Here is a 22,980-nt window from a genome sequence, read left to right as displayed (position 1 = left end):
AAAACTAAGAAGACACTTGTTGTTGTCAAAAAGATCACCATGAGACGCTCGTTGTTGCCTAGAAGATCATCACGAGGAAATTTCTTAATTTTCTACTAACCAAATCCCTTCTCTTGCAAATAAACGAACCAATCTCTTGATTTATTCTCTCCTCCTTTCTCTGATTTATTTGGATGCTTATATAGGAAGAGAAATGATGTGTGCAATAACTGCACATTACAACAGATGAAGAATGGTCAAGTAATGCTCATTCTCTCAGTAATGTGTGCATTAACTTTACACATCTAGTATCTCTAATTTGTTCAAGTCAATACATAAAGATCATCTAATCACAAAGACCATATAAGAACATTTAATTCATACTTTAAGAAAAATAGTCTATACAGCAACAAGTACACTGAGCAATTACTGCTAAGAAAGTTATTACACTTAACTTAACTGCTCTATCAAATGAATCAGAGATATCAATATTTTATCTTTACCCCAGATTGAATTATTTATATCAATATAAATATCTTTAATCCCTCATAATGATTCATATGTCGAGAGCATGTTCAATATCTTCAATCAATACAATTATTCACAATCACATTTTAAGTACTCAATAAACAAAAATATAACTAGTTGAATAGTCAATAAATATCAAAGATGTAAATCTATTTTAATCTTCCATTTTAACTAGAATCTATTCATTCTAATTAATTGCTTTCCTAGTTATGCTTCATAGATCGAATCATCCATAGCTAATAAGATACATGCTAAAGTAGCAGACACTGACTAGAACTTCAAATACACAGCTAAATGATCAACTAGGATAAAACTGAGATTAACTTATAATCTCAAGGGTTTACATAGTAGAGAAGTAAGGATCCATTCTTCTACTACCCTTATTGTCACTATAGCAAATGTGGTATGAATCACATGTTACGATGTCTTTCTCATTACCAATAAAGAGTGTATGTTTTTCTCAAAGTTAACATCGTACAGATTTTTAATCTAGACATTCCCAACTCATCAACTCCAGGAGCAAGGATTGGATCGGAAGACCACTTAACGCATCGGATAAGCTCCTTCCCCCTTCTTCTTCTAGTTTGGGTTTAGATGCTATTAATTCTTATGTCTTTAGAATCTTTCCTCCGTGTTATGGAGTATATCTAATGTTCTAAGATCAAAGGAGTAATTGTGATATAGATTGATGCAAGAACTCATGGATATGACAACTTCCTATCTATATGACATTGTTATGCATTGTATCTATTTAATCTTATGTGTATGAATTGTATTTGAGCTTAATTCATAAGTTTGATTCAATATTTATGTATAATTGTTCATCCCGTAGTGGGAGTACCCTAGATCATACGACCAAAGGACCCTAGTGACAAGGGTATCCAGTTATCAGACTTCTAGAGCATTACCTTGAAAGGAGAAACAATTCTCCACATGGAAGTAGAAAATTGGACATAATGGTTGTTTCTATTTCTATGTCAATGAGTGCTAGTGTGTTCTTGTGATTTATGACCAAAGGACCCTAGTGACAGGGGTATCCCGTTACCGGACTTCATAGGAATCACTTCCCTTCAGTAACATATAATATAAATCTAAGTTCCTGAAGTGTATAGGAATAGAGGGTAGGCGACAGGTGATTCATGCTACATCGATTAAAATCACAATGAAACCGAACTCCTAGAGTGTTTCCCAAGCCGAGTTCTCAAATATCTTTCCTCTATCTGTTTCTCTTTCTCTTCTCACTTACTTCTCTTCTCTTAGTGTATAGCTCTCAGTTCTCGATTGTTTAGTTAATTCGTCGTGAGGAATCACTAGTGCTTATAACCAATGCTCGTGGGATCGATAATCTTTTATTACTTGACGATACCAGTGAACTTATGGGCTCACATCATCAGTTACCACTTGTACAATATAAATTAAAGCGAGCATACCTAGAGGCGACCGATATCTTAGTCGGCTTGAAGTTTGATATGAACATGCTAGTGCAGATGAGGCCCTAATCCACTAGGTTGGGTTAAGCCTGAATGTAGTCATGTTGGATGACCTAACTGAGTAAGGTGCTTCTTTGGTTAGATTTCCCCTTTCACTGACTAATTTTTCCCATCTTTGCAGATCAAACCATGTTGAATGCATCAATGAATAAGAGCTTGAAGTGGGACCTAACATATGTGGAAGCCATGTGGGCCTCGGAGGATGCGGCCGAGGGTTCCTCAGAATTGTCATCACCTCGTCCTTCTTTGGTGGATGATTCCGCTATTGTTGCAGCCGAGCCTTTTGGGGTTGTGGCTGAGACTGGGGTTCCTGTCTTTATATGTCCAACTATGTTGTTAAAGAGACACCGGTCCTTGTCGTCGAATTGGGGGAGTCTCCCGAGATGGCTGAGCCTGAGGCTGAGATCCGAGCCGAAATCTGACCCTGGAAGAGGGATCAGACGCCCAAACAACCACCATCTCCCATCCAATCCAAACGGATCAGGTGAGACTCGGAAGTCAGCGACTGAGGCCGGGACCTCGTACAAGCAAAAATCAGTCCAGTCCTCAAAGGAGGACATTTTGGGGTCACAACCGATAAGGAGCTGCCCTTCCAAGGCAAGAGCCTGGGAAGGAGCCAGGGCATCCAAGGCTTTGACGACTTCATCGGCTACTGGTAAGCCACTGTTTCAGCATCCGGACTGATGCAGCCGAGCTCAGGTTCTGCCCCTCCACCCAGAACTCATCGAGTAGGGAATGAAGCTAGCTGCAGGTTTGTTGATTGTTGTATCACACTTTCTTTTCAAGCTATTCAAAAAAAAAACTAAAACAAGAAAAAAAGAGTCTACGAATCCAGATTGTAAAGATTCTGAAATTTTGATTTCAACAGATATGTAATTGGGATTGAGTGGAAACTATGTATGGTCATCTTATGCAAAATTCATTGAAGCAAAATCCTAAAGATGATATCTGAAATGGCACATTTAAAACTGATAAAACGAACCTGGAATTTGCTAGAAGCTGAATCTGTACAGTTACTTTCTGGTTTCCATCCAGCATTTGGCAAATCTGTGTATTCCTTGCAACTTCTCATCTGGATTTTAAGTGAAGATCTTGATTCCTCACAAACGTTGGTTTTTTCTTTCCTTCCTAAATCTGCCATTATCAAAACTGTAACTTCCCTGAATACTAAAACTGAATTCTGAAATTGAAGTCTAAAAAAAAAAAAAGGATTCAGAATTCCTCTCCATTTCTGAAATCAGCTCTGAATTGAAGAGCAAGACCAATGTGCCTGTCTTTTCTAATCATGGATTCGAGTAGGGGAGATGGTTGCAGCTGGATATGAAGCAGAATACTGAAATGCATTACAGAAAGCAACTGTTTAGTATCAATTCTGAAGTTGATTTTTTAACAGCAGTAATCAGAATTCAATCTCTTGTTGTTTTAGTGTTGAATCAGATTTCTTATTAAGTTGAATTCTTCATGTGGCAGGTTGAAAACTTTAAGTCCGGAAGAAACTGAAATTCAAAGGATAAAAAACCCGAGATAGTATATCTCTTTTTAATCATCTCTTCTTTTTTTTTTATTTGTTATATATTTATTTACTTATATTTAATATTGACATATTGTATGATATTTATCTTCAAGTATTTTAAATGGAAAAAGAGATAATTATGTTCATCTTTATTTTTTTTTTACAATCCAAGTACCCAGCTTAATTAGTTGACTTAATCAATAATTAATATTAAATAATAAAAACATTATTATTATTAAGAAAATTAAAAGATATTTATTTTTATCTTGCTATCATTAATTGACTTAATCAATAATTAATAGAAAATAATAAAAGCATTATTATTATCAAGAAAATTAAGAGATATTTATTTTTATCTTTTGAACTTGTTATCATTAATTAACTTAATCAATAATTAATAGTAATAATAAAAAAATATTATTATTATCAAGACAAGTATTTTTTATTTTTACCTTACGAATTTGCTATAATTAGTTGACTTAATCAATAATTAATAGTAATTACTAAAAATATTATTATTATCAAAACAATTAAGAGATATTTTTTATCTTATGAAATTGTTATGATTAGATGACCTAATCAATAATTAACAGTAAATAATAAAAACATTATTATTATCAAAATAATTAAAGGATATTTTTTTTTATCTTATGAACTTCTATAATTAAATGATTTAATCAATAGTTAATAGTAAATAATAAAAACATTATTATTATTAAGACAATTAACTCATTTAATCTATCCATATTATGTAAACCATTTTTCATTTAATGAAACTCTTTTTTACTAAATATCTAAATAATTAAAACCTTTTAACATTCTCTTAATTATTTACAAAAACTTCACTTAAATTATATATACGAAAATATTATTTGAAATTCATAATTTAATAAGAATCTATCAAATTATTAAATAACGTTTAATCCATTAGATTAACTAAAAATTATTCATTCATTAAGCGTTTTTTTATCCATTTTGCTAATTAATTAAAATAATTTTGTACTTTTCTTCCTACCTTAAAAGTGAAATATCCTATCTTGATAAAAAAAAATAAGAAAGCTGAAATTAGCCAAGTCCGACAAGGACATCATCCAATCATATTATTAAAAATATCACAAATTACTAAGTCATATGATTAGGCTATAAAATGCAACATGTGCATTTTCTTCAACATCAATCATAGAAAGAAGATCTCGAGAGAGAGATAGCGCCACCGTGCCTTCCTCCTTTTTGGTACGTACAAACTATTTGTTGTGGATTGCTTTTTTAATATGTTCTTTTTTATTAATTCATTTGGGTGAAATGAAAATGTATATTTGATTTGATCTTACTTTTCATTGATTTACAAGGTAGAGTTTAAGCTAATAATACTAAAGATGATTGCGAACCAAAACCTCATACGCAACATCATTGGAGTGACAGGTATAAGTATTATTTAATTTATTTCACTGAAAAAAATAATAGTTTCATCTACCATGATCTGGAGTGTTACTTTTAAATTTTATTACAGGCAATGTAATCTCGTGTGGTTTGTTTTTGTCGCCTATGTAAGTTTTTAAACTTTTTATTTTTTTTATTAATAATTGCTTAGAAACATTGTTGTGTTAATTTAAATGCAACTCTTTTACAATTTATAGGCCGACATACATACAAATCATCAAGAGCAAGGATGTGAAGAAGTTTTCGCCAATTCCCTACCTAGCCACATTACTCAATTGCTTGCTTTGGTTTTTCTATGGGCTGCCCATTGTCCACCCCAACAGCCTTCTAGTCATCACCATCAATGGCATTGGTATAGCCTTTGAAATATTCTACCTAACCGTTTTCTTAATCTATGCTGCTCGTCAAGGCCGCGTAAGTATAACATGCCCAATACTTTTTTCCTCTGTCGTATTTGTACCATCTAAAATACCTCCCTAACCAATTTACACATGTTAATATTATTTAGTTGAAGGTCATCAAACTATTAGCACTTGAGATGGTGTTCATGATAGCTGTAGTAACTTTAGTACTTTTGTTGATCCACACAACCACCAAGAGATCCTTAGTTGTGGGTATCCTCTGTATCATTTTTGGGACTTGCATGTATGCGTCTCCTCTTGTTGTGATGGTAAGAACATTCTATCCAATGTCAAATTTAACTATGAATTATATTTTTTATATATATAAAGAGAGTCTCATGAAATTATCATTATACTTTGTAGAAACTTGTGATTCAAACAAAGAGCGTGGAGTTCATGCCCTTCACACTTTCTCTTGCTAGCTCCCTTAATGGAGTTTGTTGGACTAGCTATGGTTTCCTCCCCTTCGATATCAATCTCCTTGTAAGTATCTGTATATTTAATTCCATATAAATAATCTTGATTAAATTAATTAATATATATATATTCTATCACTTTCTTTCATTAGGTTCCTAATGGTTTGGGGACTCTCTTTGGTCTTGCTCAACTAGTCCTCTATGCTTGTTATTTCAAGTCCACACCGAGCAAGAATACTAAAGCTGAGGTGGAGCTACCCGTCTAACGTTTCAAGACTTTAGTTTTGATTAATGTTTATATATATATATATATATATATAGCTACCCGTCTAACGTTTCAAGACTTTAGTTTTGATTAATGTTTATATATATATATAGATGTATGTTTTTTTCTCTTTAGATTAGATGAAGCTATTTTATATATTTTTTTTTCAAACTAATGATTAAACGAATAAGTTTTTCTGTATTAATTTGCATTAATATTAAAAAAATTAATCTTTTTTTTTATGGTCTCTTTAATTTGAAGTGTGAAATAAACTTATCTAATGGAAACAATTATTCATTAGTCATTCAATTATAATTGAATAATTTATTCTAAGAGTTTTTAATGTTTTATGATCTTGTTATTGAATATTTTTAATATAATTAGAAAAAATAAAATGTTTTTAAATAACTAAATTTCATAAGGTATATAATTAGTCTAAAAACAATATTTAGTTTTTGAAAAAGTATTAAAATAGAACTATTTCTCAGTAATATAATAGTTAATCTTATTTTGATCAATATATATATTATCTTGGGTGCCCAGCATAGGCGATGCTTATAGCATCGCCATCGATGATTTTCTTTTTAAGCTTTCAGTTATACTAGTAAATTTATCGAAAATAAAATTCAAATTGAAAAAAAAAAATTTAGATACTCAGTATAGGGTAAGGTATATAGGATAATATTTCTCTATATTTAGATAATAATGATAGTAATCTCTAATCTGCATAAATATTCAAAACTAATAATATTTATTTAAATTTTTTAAAAGAATATTTCTAAATTTATGAAAAAATAAATGAAGATTTTTAATTTCAAATTTATAAATCGGATGCGAAATCTAAAATTTAAATAAAATTAATTTTTATAAATGAATAATGTCAAAATTTATTTTAAAGACGAGGAACCTACCATCCAATGAAAAATAAAACGAGATAATATACCTCTTGTTTGACATCTCTTCTTATTTTTTTATTAGTTATATATTTATTTACTCATATTTAATATTGTATGATGTTTATATTCAAATATTGTAAATGGAAAAATAGATAATATGACTCCCATGTTTGTGAATTTTTACTTGGCAGAATATGGACTGTGCAATGTCATTTTTATATCAAACGTCGACTATTTAATACTAATTATGAGCTTGAAAATGGGGGACGTTTGAGATTAACAAGTCACCTTTTATCCAAATAGAGTTTAATTGAATAGTGTTATGTTATCTATGTCTATATATTTATCTTTTTCTAACATAGTTAAGTCATTTTATATTGGATTTTACTTATTTAAAATATACAAGGATTTTTTTCCTTTTTTTTCACTTAAAAAAACTTAACACGAGTTATAAGCATTTTCCAAAAGGTTCTTAAGATATTACAGAAGATTAGTACTACTTAGGTATTTAATTAAATAGATAAAAATATAGACATCCTTTAGTAATAAATAAAAAAAGAGGCTTTTATATTTTAAAATTTTGATAACCTTTCATTTTTTTATGTTTTCTAATCAATTTTAATCTGACAAATTTATTATTATTATTTCTTAATTATATTCGTTAGAAAATTTTAAATAAATTTTTTAAAGTGTGAGATTGATTTAGTTTCTTTTGACAAGTCTTGTCCAATACCATATTAATTCAATTTTTTTCTTTAAATTGTTTGTTTAACTCTAATACTCTAAAGCACTGTGATAATAGCAATTCACCTAGTTGTATGGTGTTTGAGGAAAAGATCAAATTCACAAAGGTTAATTGCCAATTTATTAGCCATCACCCATACTATGACAAGTAATCTCTCACATGCATCAAACAGATTAAAGAATAAATCGTCGATCTTTAAACCAAATCTTAAACTAAGAATCCTCATCGCTAATTCAAATTGAATATACTTGGGGAATTTCCTCTTCAAAAATGGATGCTAACAATTGTACTTATTATCTAGCTACTTAAGTGGCATGAATTCTCAAATCATAAAGCTTTTCAATCCCATGATTCTTCCAAAATCTCCATATAATGACTCTTTTTTTACTTTCTTTACCATGTACAATGTGTTCGCTAGTGTAAATTGTATACTTGACAATTGCAATGCAAACAAAGTCAAAAATAGAACTAGAACAAAAATATTATTTATAGATGTGGCATTGTTCGTTGGTCGGTTATATATATATATATACTCTTTTTCCATCTTTTTAAAAATATTTCTGCGTAGGAAATTTTCGAAATTAAAATCTCCCTTGCCCCTCTCTCTCTCTCTCCCTCCCGTCGTCTCCATCGTCCATCGTCCGTTGTTTGTCGGACCTCGCGCTCCTATCGGTAAACTTTCATCGGCTTCTTCAATCTCACAGCTGCTGTGAGAGCTTACCATCTCTCTCCATTCCCAATGGTAATTCGTTTCATTTTAAGTTGTTATTCCCCATTGTGATATCATACATATATTAAAAGGATTAATGCTATAACGTGCAGGGACGACACCGAGTACAAATGGCTACAGGCTATAGCCACATCTGCGCGTTAGCTACTACACGTTGTTGTAGCTAAAAACGTGAAGCAACCACTTGGTAAGTCATTTTTTTGGTAGCTACATTTTCTAGCAGATCTTACGCCTAGAAATATTTGTAGGTTCATGTATATCAACTTTGTAAAAAATTATTTGAAATTATTTTTTACTGATGTAGCGCCTTTGCTTCGCTTCTAAACGTTGCAGCAACTACTTCGCAGCAAACTATCATTGTAGCTGCTATAACTTGTAGCAGCTAACTTGGAATGACGATCGTAGAAGGAAGGATTTATGCTACGACGTGCAAGGTCGACGCCTGTAGCCACTTGGGCTTTCTTTTGCTGCTACAAGTTATAGTAGCTATTTCGACAGTTAACTGCTACACCTTGTATCAGCTAACTGTCCATGTAGCTGCTACAACGTGTAGCAGCTACTTCGATAGGTAACTGCTACACTTGTAGTAGCTAACTCTCCATGTAGCTGCTACAACTTGTAGCAGCCGCTTGGTAAGTCATTTTTTTACTAGCTATATTTTCTAGCAGAAATTAATCCTAAAAATACTTGCTAAAAAATTATTTAAAATTATTTATTCTTCTGCAGTGCCTTTGCTTTGCTGCTACATGTTGTAGTAGCTACTTTAACAAATAACTGGTATACCTTGTAGCAGCTAACTTGAAATGACGAAGCTGCTACAATGTGTAGCAGTTACTTCTTTGTTTACGCTCAACAGGATGTTACTCTGTATTTTTCAACCAATAATAATGTAAAATACGATGCCCAAATAATAATTAAATAATAAGATTATTTGAGAAATAATCTTAATAGTTTTTTTTTTGAAATTTTTAGAAATTTTTCTGGAATTAATCGGAGCTCGTATGACGTATTTAGAGGGGATACACTTATGAGCTCGAGAAAGACTTGTTTGGAATACCCAAAAATGGGAGTTGATTGAGGATGTTAACATAGGGTTTGATTGAAAATCCCTAAGTTATATATATTGTTCCCTTCATTAATCGTGCCCTAAGTTCCCACATCGCCGAAACCGATCTTCCCTGAGCCTCACCTCGCGACGCCGCCCCCCCTCCTTCGCCGATCCTGTTCTCCCCAAGCCATCGTCGTTCTCTTCTCCCTCGAGCCACAACCACTGCTGATCTCTCCTCCTCACGGGAGCAGCTCCTTCTCGCGATTGCCTCACCAAAACCGTCGAGCCACAACCACCGGTTTCCTCTTTTCCCTCACACGAGCACCAGCCAATCTCCGTCTTGTGAGTTCCCCACACTCTAGTCGACCTCTCTTCCTCACACGAGCACCCCCGGATGCCGCCGGCCTCACCTCCTCGTGCCAACGTCAGAGACGCCGCACCACCGCAGGTTGCAACGAGCCAGCGACCAACTCGACGCCTTTCCATCACTTGTTGTCATGCCCTAATACTGAGTCCCCTGGCGATTTCCTCCTTTGTCGGTCACTAGGGTTCGTTGAGGTGGGTTCCAGCCGGAGAGGAAGCTGTGGACACAAGCCTTGGTAAGGCACTTCGTTTTGGATCCTAGGGTTGTAGAGATCTAGATTGAGGTTTCTAATTTGGGAAGTTTGTGCTAATAAGGATGGTTGATCTTGTAACTTTGGCCATGGATTTCTGCAGCCTTGCTCGGGCCATAGTAGCTTCACCAGCAGCTAGTTCGGATGGGTATCTCAGCTGATCATCATGGGTTGCCACTGTAGAGGAAGTTCGATGTTTGATTTAGGTAACAAATTAAATCTGAATAGATTAATTAGTTGATTAATCTACATCTCATTGATAACCTCGGATTGATTGGGAATTTATAAATGGAGATTTGTTATCAGATTGGGATGGTTGACAATTGATCATGATAGATTTGATTTGGATCATTAGGTGTATTAACAGAAGATTATTTTGATTAATTGGTTATCCATGTTCATGATCGATAGTTGGATTGTTATCTCATTCTTATTGATAGGATAATTAATTATAGTGATAAGAGCTAATGGATTAGTTGGATTGCCAGTTTCATGTTTGGATTGGATAATTGGAGTATGCAAACAAGAATGGTTAACTAATTTAACTGGATTAATTTTTAAGGAGAATAGTTGTGAAAGAAATGTTGGATATATGATGAGACTTCCTAAATGGTACTTCTTATTGCAGGATTAATGAGATTGGTTAACTATCAAATTTGGAGTTAATGATTGAAATGAAATTAATGTGTAGATTCCTAATCAGATTAGGGTTCAGTTAGCTATTTGGTTCATGATAAATTTAGCTAACTAGTTCATACTTGATTAGTTATATCATACATTATGTGATCGTAGGATTTTGGATTTGAGACGAGCTGCTTGACATGGAGATTGTCTAATACGATCTACGTATAAAGGCGGGTACTTATTACCTTGATTCTGTAGTTCTTTGAACTTGGTGCATGAGCTATCTTTGGATAGAAACTATTTTTACCTTGACTCCACTCATATTTTCCTGCACTTGATACTTCCACACGATCTTTGAGAAACTCGTTTCCATATCTATATAGTCTCTCGTTGTTGTTCATGACAGGTAGCAGATACTAGATACCATGGTTGTATGCTTTGACTGTTGTTTATTTATGTACTATATTGAGCATGCTGGTTTCATGTGGCATACCTAATTTTTGCTTATATTGGTATGATGACTGTTGTTTATTTATGTACCGTATTGAGCATGCTGGCTTCATGTAGCATACTTAATTTATGATTATATTTGTAAGATGACTGTTGCATTTGGCGCATCATATCATGGCATGCATATCAATGACAAATCCTCCCTTGCGGTTGAGAGAGTCATTGACCAGGGCCGCATCCTTGGCAACTCGAGAGAGTGGTAGCTGGAGTTGATGCCGCTTGTCCTGTCATGCTTCCACTCAGTCACTCATAGGTTGTGATAGCTGGAGTTGCGAGAAGCAAGGACCCCCGTCGCAGATGTAGCTAGTTTGCTACTATGCAACTGTCCCCTCGGCCACTCGAGAAAGTGGTAGCTGGAGTGGCGTACAATCTGTCACTGACCCGACCTCTCTACCATACAGGGGTCATGGTGCAGAGAGGTGGGCGAGAGTGACCATCCGTGCATACGCTGTTATTATACTTGGTTTAGTTGCTGCTATTTACATATGTTGTTATTGCTTACTTACTATGGTTCACTTATGCTGATATGTTTCCTTATGTTGAGATATGTTCTTATTTTAGGTGTTTAGACATTGGTTTTTTATTAGAAATGTTTGTATACATTACATGTTACCTCTGTAGTTATGAGCAGTACGGTAGCAGATTAGTATTGCTTCTGACCTTCTATTACTAGCCTAGGATATGGTTTCAGGTATGAGCATTTATTGTGGTTTTATTTTAGTATCTGTTATTTTCTTTATGAGACTGTATACTCTTTGACTCACTTTCTAGTTGTATTTTATGTGCATGCACTATCTTTCTATTACCAGTTGAGTTTTAATACTCACCAACCCACAAACTGGTTTTTCTTTCGCTAGGTAGCAAGTAGATGAGTTATGGATCCTTGGAGAGTCCCGGCTGCCAGTCCCACGTCACACTCAAGAATAGTTTTCTTTTTGGTTTTATTACTGTTTGGTGGTATGTTAATTTTGCGTATTTTTCTTTTGAATAAGTCGATGTGGATTTTGGAGTCTAGTCTGGTGGTTACAGGTATTTTAGTTAGTGACTTGGTTGGTCTTATATTCGTATTTCTTTGTGATTTTTTGCTGTGTTTACTTCCATCAGTGTGGGTTGTTATTATATTGCATGGTTGTGTGTTTACTTTTAGCCGTGTGAGCTTATTATACTGCGTAGTTGTGTGTTTACTTTCAGCCGTGTGGGCTTATTATATTGTGTGGTTGTGTTTATATCCAACCGTATGGGCTGTTGAATATGTTATATGTTGTGTGTATGTATATTGGTCCCAATTGTCACTGGTACAGGGGAGATGCTGCCAGATTTTTGTTTGGCAGGGACTCCTCTGGGCGTGACAAATAAATAGATCATAGCAATCTCAATTTTTTATTTAGATCAATTAAATGAGATTCTACACGTTGTAGAAGCAACTGCATCACGTTGAACCAGCTAGTTGTTAGAAGCTGCTACACGGTGTAGCAGCTTGTCAAGAGTGGCTACTACACTGTGTAGTAGTTACTTCTGATTAGCTACTACACTTTGTAACAACTACTCAAGAATAACTACTACAATGCGTAGTAGGTACCCCTGATCTCCAAATAACCTTTTCTCACCAATTTCCTTTTTACAATTATTGTGTACATTTTTACCCTCATTGGCCAAAGGTTTAACCCCTAAACTCGCCATGTGACAAACACTTCAAAAGAATTTCAATCATAGTAAATCAGTGTCCACACGGCGTCTTCATCAATCAATCTCACCACCACGTCTTGTTTCTCATCCAAATCTTCGCCTCCATCGTAAGTATTCTGTTAGGGGTGAAAGTTTTGAGTCATCTTGTTTTATTTAAGGGTTTGAATTTTTAGGGTTTTGATTCATCTCCTAGCTGCTACAATGGGGATTAATGATTTTAGGACTTTCGGGTTTAAGATTATGGTTGATGGAATAGAGTGTTTAAAAAAAAATTTATCTTTGTTGTAGCAGCTAGTGTAGTTGTACCCTATTGATTGATACAACATGGTTAAACCCTACAGTCCCGATTAGCTTCTCGCTATTATAGCAGCTACTTGACCCTAACTGCGACAACGTGTAGCAACAACTCATGTTTAACAGCAACTACTCACTAAGATCGTATGTATTTGTTTGACAAAATTAAATGACGAGCCAGAGAGCTGCTGCTTCCCGGGCATACCATAAGAAAGTACATTTGAAAAGTAATTACCCACACTTCAAGGATTTTTTATCATCACTACACATAAACGACCGACAGATGGAGATGATCAATGGAAGGTCATTTGCTTGGGCAGTAGTCATGCCTAAAATTGTAAATATCCGAAGCCTTATACAAAATATGTTTGACAATTGGGACGTTGAAGCCAGATGTTTCATCTTTCATAATAAGGAGATCAGTTTCACAAGGAAAGATGTTTCATTGATTCTAGGACTCTCAGACCAAGATGATGAAGTAAATTTACAGCAGTAGGCTGCCACCACCCCACTATTTCTTCAAAACTTCAATAATGTGGAGTGTACACAGAACGAGTTAGAGAGCAAGATGATCAGCCTCAGCAAATAACCTTCATCTGCTGAATCTGATACTCTATTTTGCCAATTTTTAATATTGTATTTCTTTGTTTCTATTTTATTTACTACTACTAGCAGTATATCTAGATTACCAGTACAGTCACTAATAGATTGTGTAGATGATTTAGCTAATTTAGATAGGTATAATTGGTGTAAGGTTGTATATGACTATATGAGCCCACAGTTGGGGGTGATTGGTGTGATGCTTTCCCATAGGCCGAAACCAAAGGGCCTTACGGGAAATCAAGCTCCCATGCTCAAAGGGTTCGCACATCTCTTCGCTGTAAGTGCTTCAATTTTATGATAGACTCATAAGATTTATACAGAAAATTTCATATTTAACCATTTGTATTGTATTGCAGGTGTGGATGTGTGAACATGTCAGAATAATGGATCCTTACAGACAGCATGTCCTTCCAAGAATATGCAGATGGAAGTGGTTAGGCTCCCGTGTGGAGACAATAAAGTTTAGGATCACATAATTACCTGCTGCCAAAATAATTGTTGATTTAAGTCCATCAGACCTAGAGATACATCTTCTCTCAAACGATTCTCTAGATGATGTTGTAGAGCATATAGATCAACAAATTACTGAGGGGTTTCTACAATCAGCTACTGAGCAACATCCTGAACAAGTTCCTGAGCAATTTCCTGAACAGACAGTCGACGCTCAGGAAAACCCCCAAGCATGGTCTGAGCAGAAGAAAGAGGCTTGTACAAATTGTCAAGTAAGGGAGGCCAAAATTGTGCATTTGAAGTCTGTGGTTGAGGGCAAGGACCGACTCATTGCCCAGATGGAGGTCAGAATTAGTGAGTTAATTGTTGAGATTCAATTATGTGTCAGTGATATAGAAACTTCATTAGCTTCCAAGGACAAAACAATTGATAAGAATGACAAAATTATAGATGTAAAAGATCAAATTGTAACAGAGCAAGATAGAAAAATTAAAGATCTTCAAAATCAGTTGTTTGCCAAGGATATAGTGTCATTACCTTCCAATCGGCCATTAACAAGGTAAAAGAGGTGTGCTACAAAGAGAAGGACACCTGCAACTGCCAAAGAGATTAAGGGAGTGCCCTTGACCAAAAGGAGTAAAAGAGTAACTTTCCAAAATGAGTAGGAGACAAAGATGGCCAAGGGCAAAGGAGAGGAAAATGTTGAGCTTCCTGTTAAAGTCCCAGATGCCCTTGTCTAATCTACTGATGTAGTTGCCACATCTTCATCAACTAAAATCTTGTATACGCTTGTTAAACAAAAATCCAAAATTATTAAGATACGATTTTGGTTGGTTAAATGCTTTGTCTTTTATTCCTATTTCACATATAATTACTCACACAGAATACTTGTCTCTATGTATTTGTTCAGCAAGCGAAGTCATATTTTAAGAAAACTAAAGATGATGTGGTGGCAGAGACATTGTTGAAACTGAGTCAGCTAAAGTGAGTCAAATGTTTCTTGAGTTATTCACTTACTGTAATGCAAATATATGATGATTCATGTTAATACTTCTATTGTGAACACAAGGATAAATTACATTGGAATCATCTTCTTATTGTATAGTCAAACAGTTCAGTCATATTGTTGAATAAAATCAACCATGACTGATTTGGAAGTTGCTATAACACATATAATTTATGTAACTGCTCCAATTGTAGCATTAATAGGCACTATTGATGTAAAGCCTAATTTATGAGCATGTTTTATTTTGGTTTATGTAGGGCTACAACAAAGTCTTTATGGTCTTACAGAACGATTTCATTGAATATGTCATCTTTCCTGTGTATTTTTTATTGAACTGTCGGCAGAGATGGTGATTGCATAAATGCATATTTTGCAATCATTGCAGAGGAAGCCAAATCTCTCGGCATATCTTATTAGTCATCTATATTTTATCCTGTTGGTTTTGCTGTAAGTATAACATCAACTCCTACTACCTAGTTTTTTATTCTCCATATATTCCTCTAACAAAGTTTGTGTGCATACACTGGATTTGTTTGTAATGGTAAGCTATGAGGCATTTGGTCTATCAGCAAGCACTGACACTGACAAGCCAGTCAGATATATATTCTGTCCATTAAATAATGCAGACTATCATTGGCACCTACTGATCATAGACCTCCTAGAAGGTCACTATATGCATTATAACTCCCTTGGAGTCTCAGAACTCTACACATCAAAGTTTCAAAATTCTGTAAGTATCTGCCATGTTGAAGAAATCATTATGTAATGGATTTATGTGTGTATTGGATACATACAAACTTCATCCTAATGCAGGTTGATATGGGTTAGGTTTAGTAGGTCCCCGGTGAAAAAGGGAAAAGAGATAGCAGAATTAAGCAAGTATGAATATCAGCCGGGATAACAGGCTTAAGGAAAATAGGCCAATATCGGCTGGGATAATATGCTTAAGGAAAATATGCCAATATCGGTCGGGATAATATGTTTAAGGAAAATAGGTCAATATCGACCGGGATAAGACCTTAAGAAAGATGGATCAAGTATCGACCAGGTTTACACGTTTAAGATAGATAAATCAAGATTGTTTAAATTAGTACATCTAGATGTATATTAGCATAGGGCGGGCTTATATGATCGCCTGGGTGTGAAAAGTAACAAGGCCTTACAAGATCTATAATATATTATTGGACGATTAGGACGTATGTTGAACAATAGTAGCAACTCGCTCGGACATAACTTAGGTTCAAGTCCGTTCGATACAAATCATAGTTTAAGATCAGACTGTCTGTAACATAATAAAAATAGGGTAAGCAAGTATGGACGATAAATATATTTCCATATAACGTATAAGACAGGGCAAGAACAAATATTTCAAGAATATTCATAAATAGCTTAATGAAGATATCTGTAGTATGTGATTGTATAACAGGTTTACTAATTTGACGGGAAGAATGTTTCTAGACTCTTCTACAGGCACTAATTTCAATCACTGTTCATCTTCTTCCTTCCTTCCACACTAAGAGAGATCACTGACTTGAGCGTCGGAGGGCTTAGCCAGGGATTCCCACCTCGGTCTTTGGTCACTGACAATAGTGTTGTTTGGTCTCTTGTGTGCAAGAAATCAGGGAAGCTCGAGATCTTGGTGTTCTTCATTGGATCCCTCCTTTCGTCCTTAAGTCTTCATATAAGGAGGGTGTTCGGTGACTTTATTTTCCAGATCCGCTTTGGTTTTCTCGGATCGGAAGTTCTCAGGTGCTCTTTTTCATCAGCAGTAATTTCTCTTCCCAGCTTTTCATTTTGTCAAGCTTCTCAGACAGGATCAAATTTGGCACCGTCTGTGGGAACTTCACCTGAATCTGAGATTGCAAGATGGAAGACGCTGGAAAATCGAATCTACTCACTATTAGTCATGAGGATCTGGATTTCCTTGTTAGCACTCATGTGCAGAAGGCTCTACAACAACAACAACAACAAGCTCATACTGGAGCTACTCTGCCAGTATCTCATAATCCGGCAATCTCGACTACTGATCATCGAAAGGGAAAAGAGTTAGAGGAGGAAGATCGTGTGTATATTACTCCGACCATGACTTCTCCAATGAAACACCCTCGAGCTTTTCTTTGTACTCCTTTCGAACAGGGAGGACGAAGACCTGTATTTTAAGAATCCTCTGGTGAGGTACCGGACAAGGAGAAGCGCAAAGCTAAAATAATGGTGGCTAGTGATAGCTCACCAGAAAGAATTATTTCACTATTTTCTCAAGGTGTAATGGATGATCCGCTTCCTAAACGATATCAAAATCTTCAGATTGGCGAATACACTGGTACAGATCCAGAGGATTATTTATTAAAATTTGAGAATGTAGCATTATTACAACAATTTTCTGATGGAGTAAAGTGTCGGATGTTCCTTACAACACTTGGAGGAGCTGCTTGACGCTGGTTCAAAAGATTGTCTGAAAATTCTATCCGAAAGTTTAAGGATTTCAAGAAGGTTTTCTTGCATCATTTTTTCAGCAACAAGAGGTATCATAAAACTCCCTGAAGCTTATTTTCAATTAAACAAGGATCTAAAGAGTCCATTAGAGCCTATATTAAGAGATTCAATCAGGTAGCCATTGATGTGCCTAATGCTACTATTGAAATATTAGTAAGTACTTTTTCTCAAGGCTTGAATGATAATGATTTATTTAAAGATCTAGTGAGAAATCCTCCTGCCAATTTTGACTCATTAATTGAACGTGCTACTGAATTCATTAATGTTGAAGAAGCTCAGGCTGCACACAGAAAAGAAGATACTACCTCTTCTCCTGCTCCTGTTAAGGAGAAAGCTCCCGCTCTCATTCATCCACCGAGGGGGCCTCGAGTAATCCCTCCACCCCATCGTCATATAGAGTATCGTCCACAGGTCATACAACATGTGGAGATGCAACAAGAAGCACCAAGAAGATGGTGCACTTATCACAAGACCAGCAGTCATCATACAAAAGACTGTTTTGTTTTGAAAAATAAGAAAGCAAATAGGGATCGTTATCAAAGGCGAAACTACTATCAATAGTAATATCCCAGGCAGCAGAGTCCACTCAAGATAGAATACCGCCCGGTAGAACCTCAACAAGGTGTATTACCAAACCCGGTCGGTATAAATCAGGTGCCTGAGAAAACTCAGCCTGAGGCCACGACAACCCGACAAGAAGAGAACAGAAGCAATACCGCTCGGGGTAGCAATAATATGATCACGGGTGGGCCCACTGATGGTGACTCCAACAGGGCCAGGAAGGCACACGCAAGAAGACTTGAGATCCATGCTGTGGGATGCAGCATGAAAAGAGCAGCAGGGCCAGAAATTAATTTTGGGCCCAAAGATCTTGAAGGGCTAGAAATACCCCATGATGATGCGTTAATAATTAAGGCTGTCATAGCCAATTACACTATTTCTCATACCTTTATAGACATTGGTAGTTCCGTAAATATTATTTTCAAAAAGGCTTTTGATCAACTGCAGATTGACCCAAGTGAACTTCAATAGATGGTGACTCCTCTGTATGGATTTACTGGTAATGAGGTACAATCGCTCGGCCAATTAAAGTTGGCCATATCCTTGGGAGAGGAGCCTTTAATGAGAACAAGAAGATCTCATTTCATGGTGGTGGATGCCCCGCCCGCCTATAATGTGATACTGGGCCGACCGACCTTGAATGAGTTTAGGGCGGTCATTTCTACTTTTTGCCAGAAAATTATATTTCTTATTGATGACTAGGTCGGGGAAGTACATGGTGATCAAAAGACGGCCCGCAAATGTTTTGTGGAGATTGTCATAACTGAAGCTAGTGCCGCCCAAAAAATGCAAAGAATGGAGGTCAATGCCATTCGAGAGAAGTCACCTGTCCTGGTTTATGAGGAGAAGGAAGAAGTCCAGATACAGACTAGTCGACCTGAAGCCATCACTTTTGTCGCGACCAATCTTGATCCTATGCTGAAAATAGAGCTGGTTCAATGCTTGAAGAAAAACAATGATGTCTTTACTTGGATGACCAAGGAAGTCACGGGCGTTTCTCCTTCAGTAATGGAACATTCTTTACATGTCTTCCCAGACACTCGGTCTGTCATGCAAAGAAAGAGGAATTTCAGTATAGAGCAAAATCAAATCATTAAAGAAGAAGTGGCTAAACTGATGGAGGCCGGTTACATCAGGGAAGTACAATTCCCTAGCTGGTTAGGTAATGTCGTCCTGGTCTCTAAACAAGGAAATAAATGGAGGGTATGTATTAATTTCCGTGATCTTAACAAGGCCTGCCCAAAAGATTATTATCCCTTGCCCCGGATCGATCAATTAGTAGATTCCACGGCCGGGTGTGAATATATTTCTATGCTGGATGCTTATCAAGGCTATCATCAGGTCTCTCTGGCTAAGGAGGATCAAGAGAAGGTCAGTTTTGTGACATCTGAAGGTACTTATTGTTATAATGTTATGCCTTTCAGACTAAAAAATACAGGAGCAACTTATCAAAGACTTATGAATAAGGTCTTTCAGAAACAGATTGGAAGGAATATGGAAGTATATGTCGATGATATTTTAATTAAATCTCTTCAGGCTACTGATCTCTGCAGGGATATAGAAGAAGTTTGCGGAACATTGAGGCAGTATGGTCTCAAGTTGAACTTGGGAAAATGTCTGTTTGGAGCAAAAGGTGGAAAGTTCCTGGGCTATATGGTGTCCGAACGGGGAATAGAGGCTAGCCCGAGCAAAGTCAAAGCACTCCAAAACATGGATCCACCACGCAATATGAGGAAAGCTCAAAGACTCACCGGCCGGATCGCAGCCTTGTCCAGATTTATTTCAAGATCGGTCGATCGTAGCTTCCATTTCTTCAAAATACTCCGGAAGGCTAACAAATTTCAATGAGATGAAGAATGTGACAAAGCCTTCCAGGAATTGAAAGATTACTTGTGCACCCTTCCCGTGTTGGCTAAGCCTGTGGTAGGAGAAATCTTATGGGTATATTTGTTAGCTAATGAAAATGTTGTAGGCTCTATGTTAGTTAAACAGGAAGGGAAAGAGAAACAACCTGTATATTTTTCTAGCCATTTATTGAAAGGAGCTGAGTGTAGATATACTACACTCGAAAAGTTGGCCTATGCATTAGTCTTAACTGCTCGGAGGTTGCGTCCATATTTTTTAGCACATGCAATCATTATATTGACCAACAGTACCCTCGGGCGGGTGTTGCTTAACCCAGAGGCATCTGGTCGATTGATCAAATGGACAATCGAACTTAGTGAGTATGACATACAATACCAATCTCGCTCGGCCATCAAAGCACAAGCTCTAGTAGATTTCATCATAGAAGTTCAAGGTCCTGAAGAAGAGAGTACTTGGAAAGTTTATGTGGATGGATCTTCAACCAGACAAGGTAGTGGAATTGGTATTCTCCTTATATCTCCAAGGGAAGATAAGCTTCAACTTTCTGTCAGGCTGAATTATAGGGCCACTAATAATGAAGCAGAATATGAAGCATTGAAGCAGGGTTACAGGCCGCTCGGCATGTGGGAGCATCCCGGGTTTATATTTATTCTGACTCTCAGTTAGCAGCCCAACAATTATCAGGTAACTTCAAAATCAATAATGATAGACTCAGGTTATATGCTAAGGCATTTGATAAATTGAAGGCTCAGTTTCAAGAAGTAAATATACAAAAAATTCCTCGATCTGAGAATCAGGCAGCGGATGAATTAGCTAAATTGTCCTCTGCTATAACATCATGGAGCTTAGATCGACCAGTTGAGTAGACATTATTAATATCTTGTATTGAGAGACAGGCTGAAATAGAGATACAAGGTGATTGGAGAGCACAAATCATATTATATTTGCAGCAGGGCATTCTTCCGATTGATGCAGAAGAAGCAAGGATATTTAAGAAGAGAGTTTCCTAATACACTATGATAGGGGAACAGTTATATAAAAGGACTTTCTCTAGACCTTTGCTTAAATGTATTGAAATAGAAGATATACAATTTATCTTGCAAGAGGTTCATCAGGGCTCATGTGGCAGTCATATAGGAGGAAGATCCTTAGCTCGCAGAATTTTATTAGCAGGATATTTCTGGCTTACTTTACATGAAGATGCTGCCAAATTTGTAAGAACTTGCATTTCTTGTTAGAAACATCATAATATTCCACATCATCCTACACAATTATTAAGAACCTCTATAGTTTCTTGTCCCTTTGATCAATGGGGCATGGATATAGTGCGTCCATTTCTTATGGCAACTGCACAAAGAAGATTTTTATTAGTAGCAGTAGACTATTCCTCTAAATGGGTAGAAGCAGAACCACTTGCTCGGATTACTGAAGATGCGGTTATTAAATTCTTGTGGAAAAATATTGTTTGCAGATTCGGTATTCCCCATAAATTAGTCTTTGATAATGGAAGGCAATTTTAAGGAGACAGAATCTTAGATTGGTGTAAAAACTACGGTATTACTCAAGCATTCACCTCTATGGCATATCCGCAGAGTAATGGTCAAGCAGAAGTAACCAACAGAGAGATTATAAGAAGTCTAAAAACCAAACTGGATCATGTCGGAGGCAGCTGGGTAGATGATTTGCCTAGTGTTCTTTGGGCATATCGTACTACACCCCGAGAAGCTACAGGGATTACTCCCTTCCAACTGATTTATGGAGGAGAAGTTGTAATTCCTATCGAGGTGGGAGTAGAATCCGACAGAAGACAATTATATGACAATGACAATGCAGGTAGAAGACTTATGGAGCTAGATTTGATAGATGAAATTCGAGACAAAGCTACAACTCATCTTATATCATACCGACAATGAATGAGACAAAATTATAACAAAAGAGTCATCCCGAGATTCTTCCAAGTGGGGGATCTAGTATGGAAGCGTGTCAAGCCTGCTGGGGATGTTAACAAATTAGCACCACAATGGGAAGGACCCTACAAGGTGGTAGAAAAGCTGACATCAGGCTCATATTATCTCCAAGACATAGAAGGAAGAATTCTCAGGCGCCCATGGAGTGCAAATCATTTACAACCCTACCGAACTTAACAAGCTTATATTTCTGAACGAGCGGACTAACGCCTCCTCAGTATATTCCAATCATCCAATCATGTGAAACTTAGCACGCCCAAAAGAACAAATCAAGTTTACTCTAAGCAATTTCCCTCCGTTTGGCCCTGCGAATAGATAACAAGTATGCTCATAATTTATGTACTTCATTTAATTTGGTAAATACAATGCAGGTCAAGTATCGCCCGAAAAATAGACACGGTTTAAACAGCGTGGTGATTACCGGGCAAACATTTTTATTCTGCTCAAGCGGCCGTCAATTGGGAGCTTTAAGGAATGACCGATCAGGTTTCCTTAAGGAATCTCGAAAACGTTAAACCATCACAAGGTTAGTGAAAGCATTTTTAGTTTCACTCAAAACATAATCGATCGGGAAATCTCTTGAAGAAACCCGGACGAGCCTTCTTGAGAGGAACCGGAGACTTTAAACTAGCATAAACATAGTCGATCACATAGTTGATCGGGAAATCTCTTGAAGAAACCCGGACGGGCCTTCTTGAGAGGAACTAGAGACTTTAAACTAGCATAAACACAGTCGATCGGGAAATCTCTTGAATAAACCCGGACGGGTCTTCTTGAGAGGAATCAGAGACTTTAAACTAGCATGAATATAGTCGATTGGGAAATCTCTTGAATAAACCCGGACGAGTCTTCTTG

At 36.2% G+C, this 22,980-nt stretch overlaps 1 protein-coding gene across 1 annotated transcript; it reads left to right on the top strand.

The window, feature by feature from the left end:
* The first annotated feature begins 2,126 nt into the window (after positions 1-2,126).
* On the top strand, positions 2,127-6,033 carry LOC121991038 (bidirectional sugar transporter SWEET5-like). Its single transcript, XM_042545066.1, has 8 exons — positions 2,127-2,652; positions 2,994-3,109; positions 4,860-4,932; positions 5,021-5,057; positions 5,148-5,364; positions 5,459-5,620; positions 5,715-5,834; positions 5,920-6,033. Exons 1-8 carry the CDS (start codon positions 2,127-2,129, stop codon positions 6,031-6,033), a joined length of 1,365 nt encoding a protein of 454 aa, XP_042401000.1.
* Positions 6,034-22,980: the final 16,947 nt, after the last annotated feature.

Source organism: Zingiber officinale, chromosome 6B, assembly GCF_018446385.1.
Source record: "Zingiber officinale cultivar Zhangliang chromosome 6B, Zo_v1.1, whole genome shotgun sequence".
In the NCBI taxonomy this organism is placed as follows: domain Eukaryota; kingdom Viridiplantae; phylum Streptophyta; class Magnoliopsida; order Zingiberales; family Zingiberaceae; genus Zingiber; species Zingiber officinale.
The sequence above is the reverse complement of the archived record's forward strand: the minus strand, read 5'-3'. Positions and strand labels throughout refer to the sequence as shown.

Coding starts and splice junctions, on each gene's coding strand:
- LOC121991038 (XM_042545066.1), top strand. CDS start 2,127: ATGTTGAATGCATCAATGAATAAGAGCTTGAAGTGGGACCTAACATAT. Junction 3,110..4,859: donor TTGATTCCTCACAAACGTTG/GTTTTTTCTTTC, acceptor TTGATTTACAAG/GTAGAGTTTAAGCTAATAAT. Junction 5,621..5,714: donor CGTCTCCTCTTGTTGTGATG/GTAAGAACATTC, acceptor TATACTTTGTAG/AAACTTGTGATTCAAACAAA.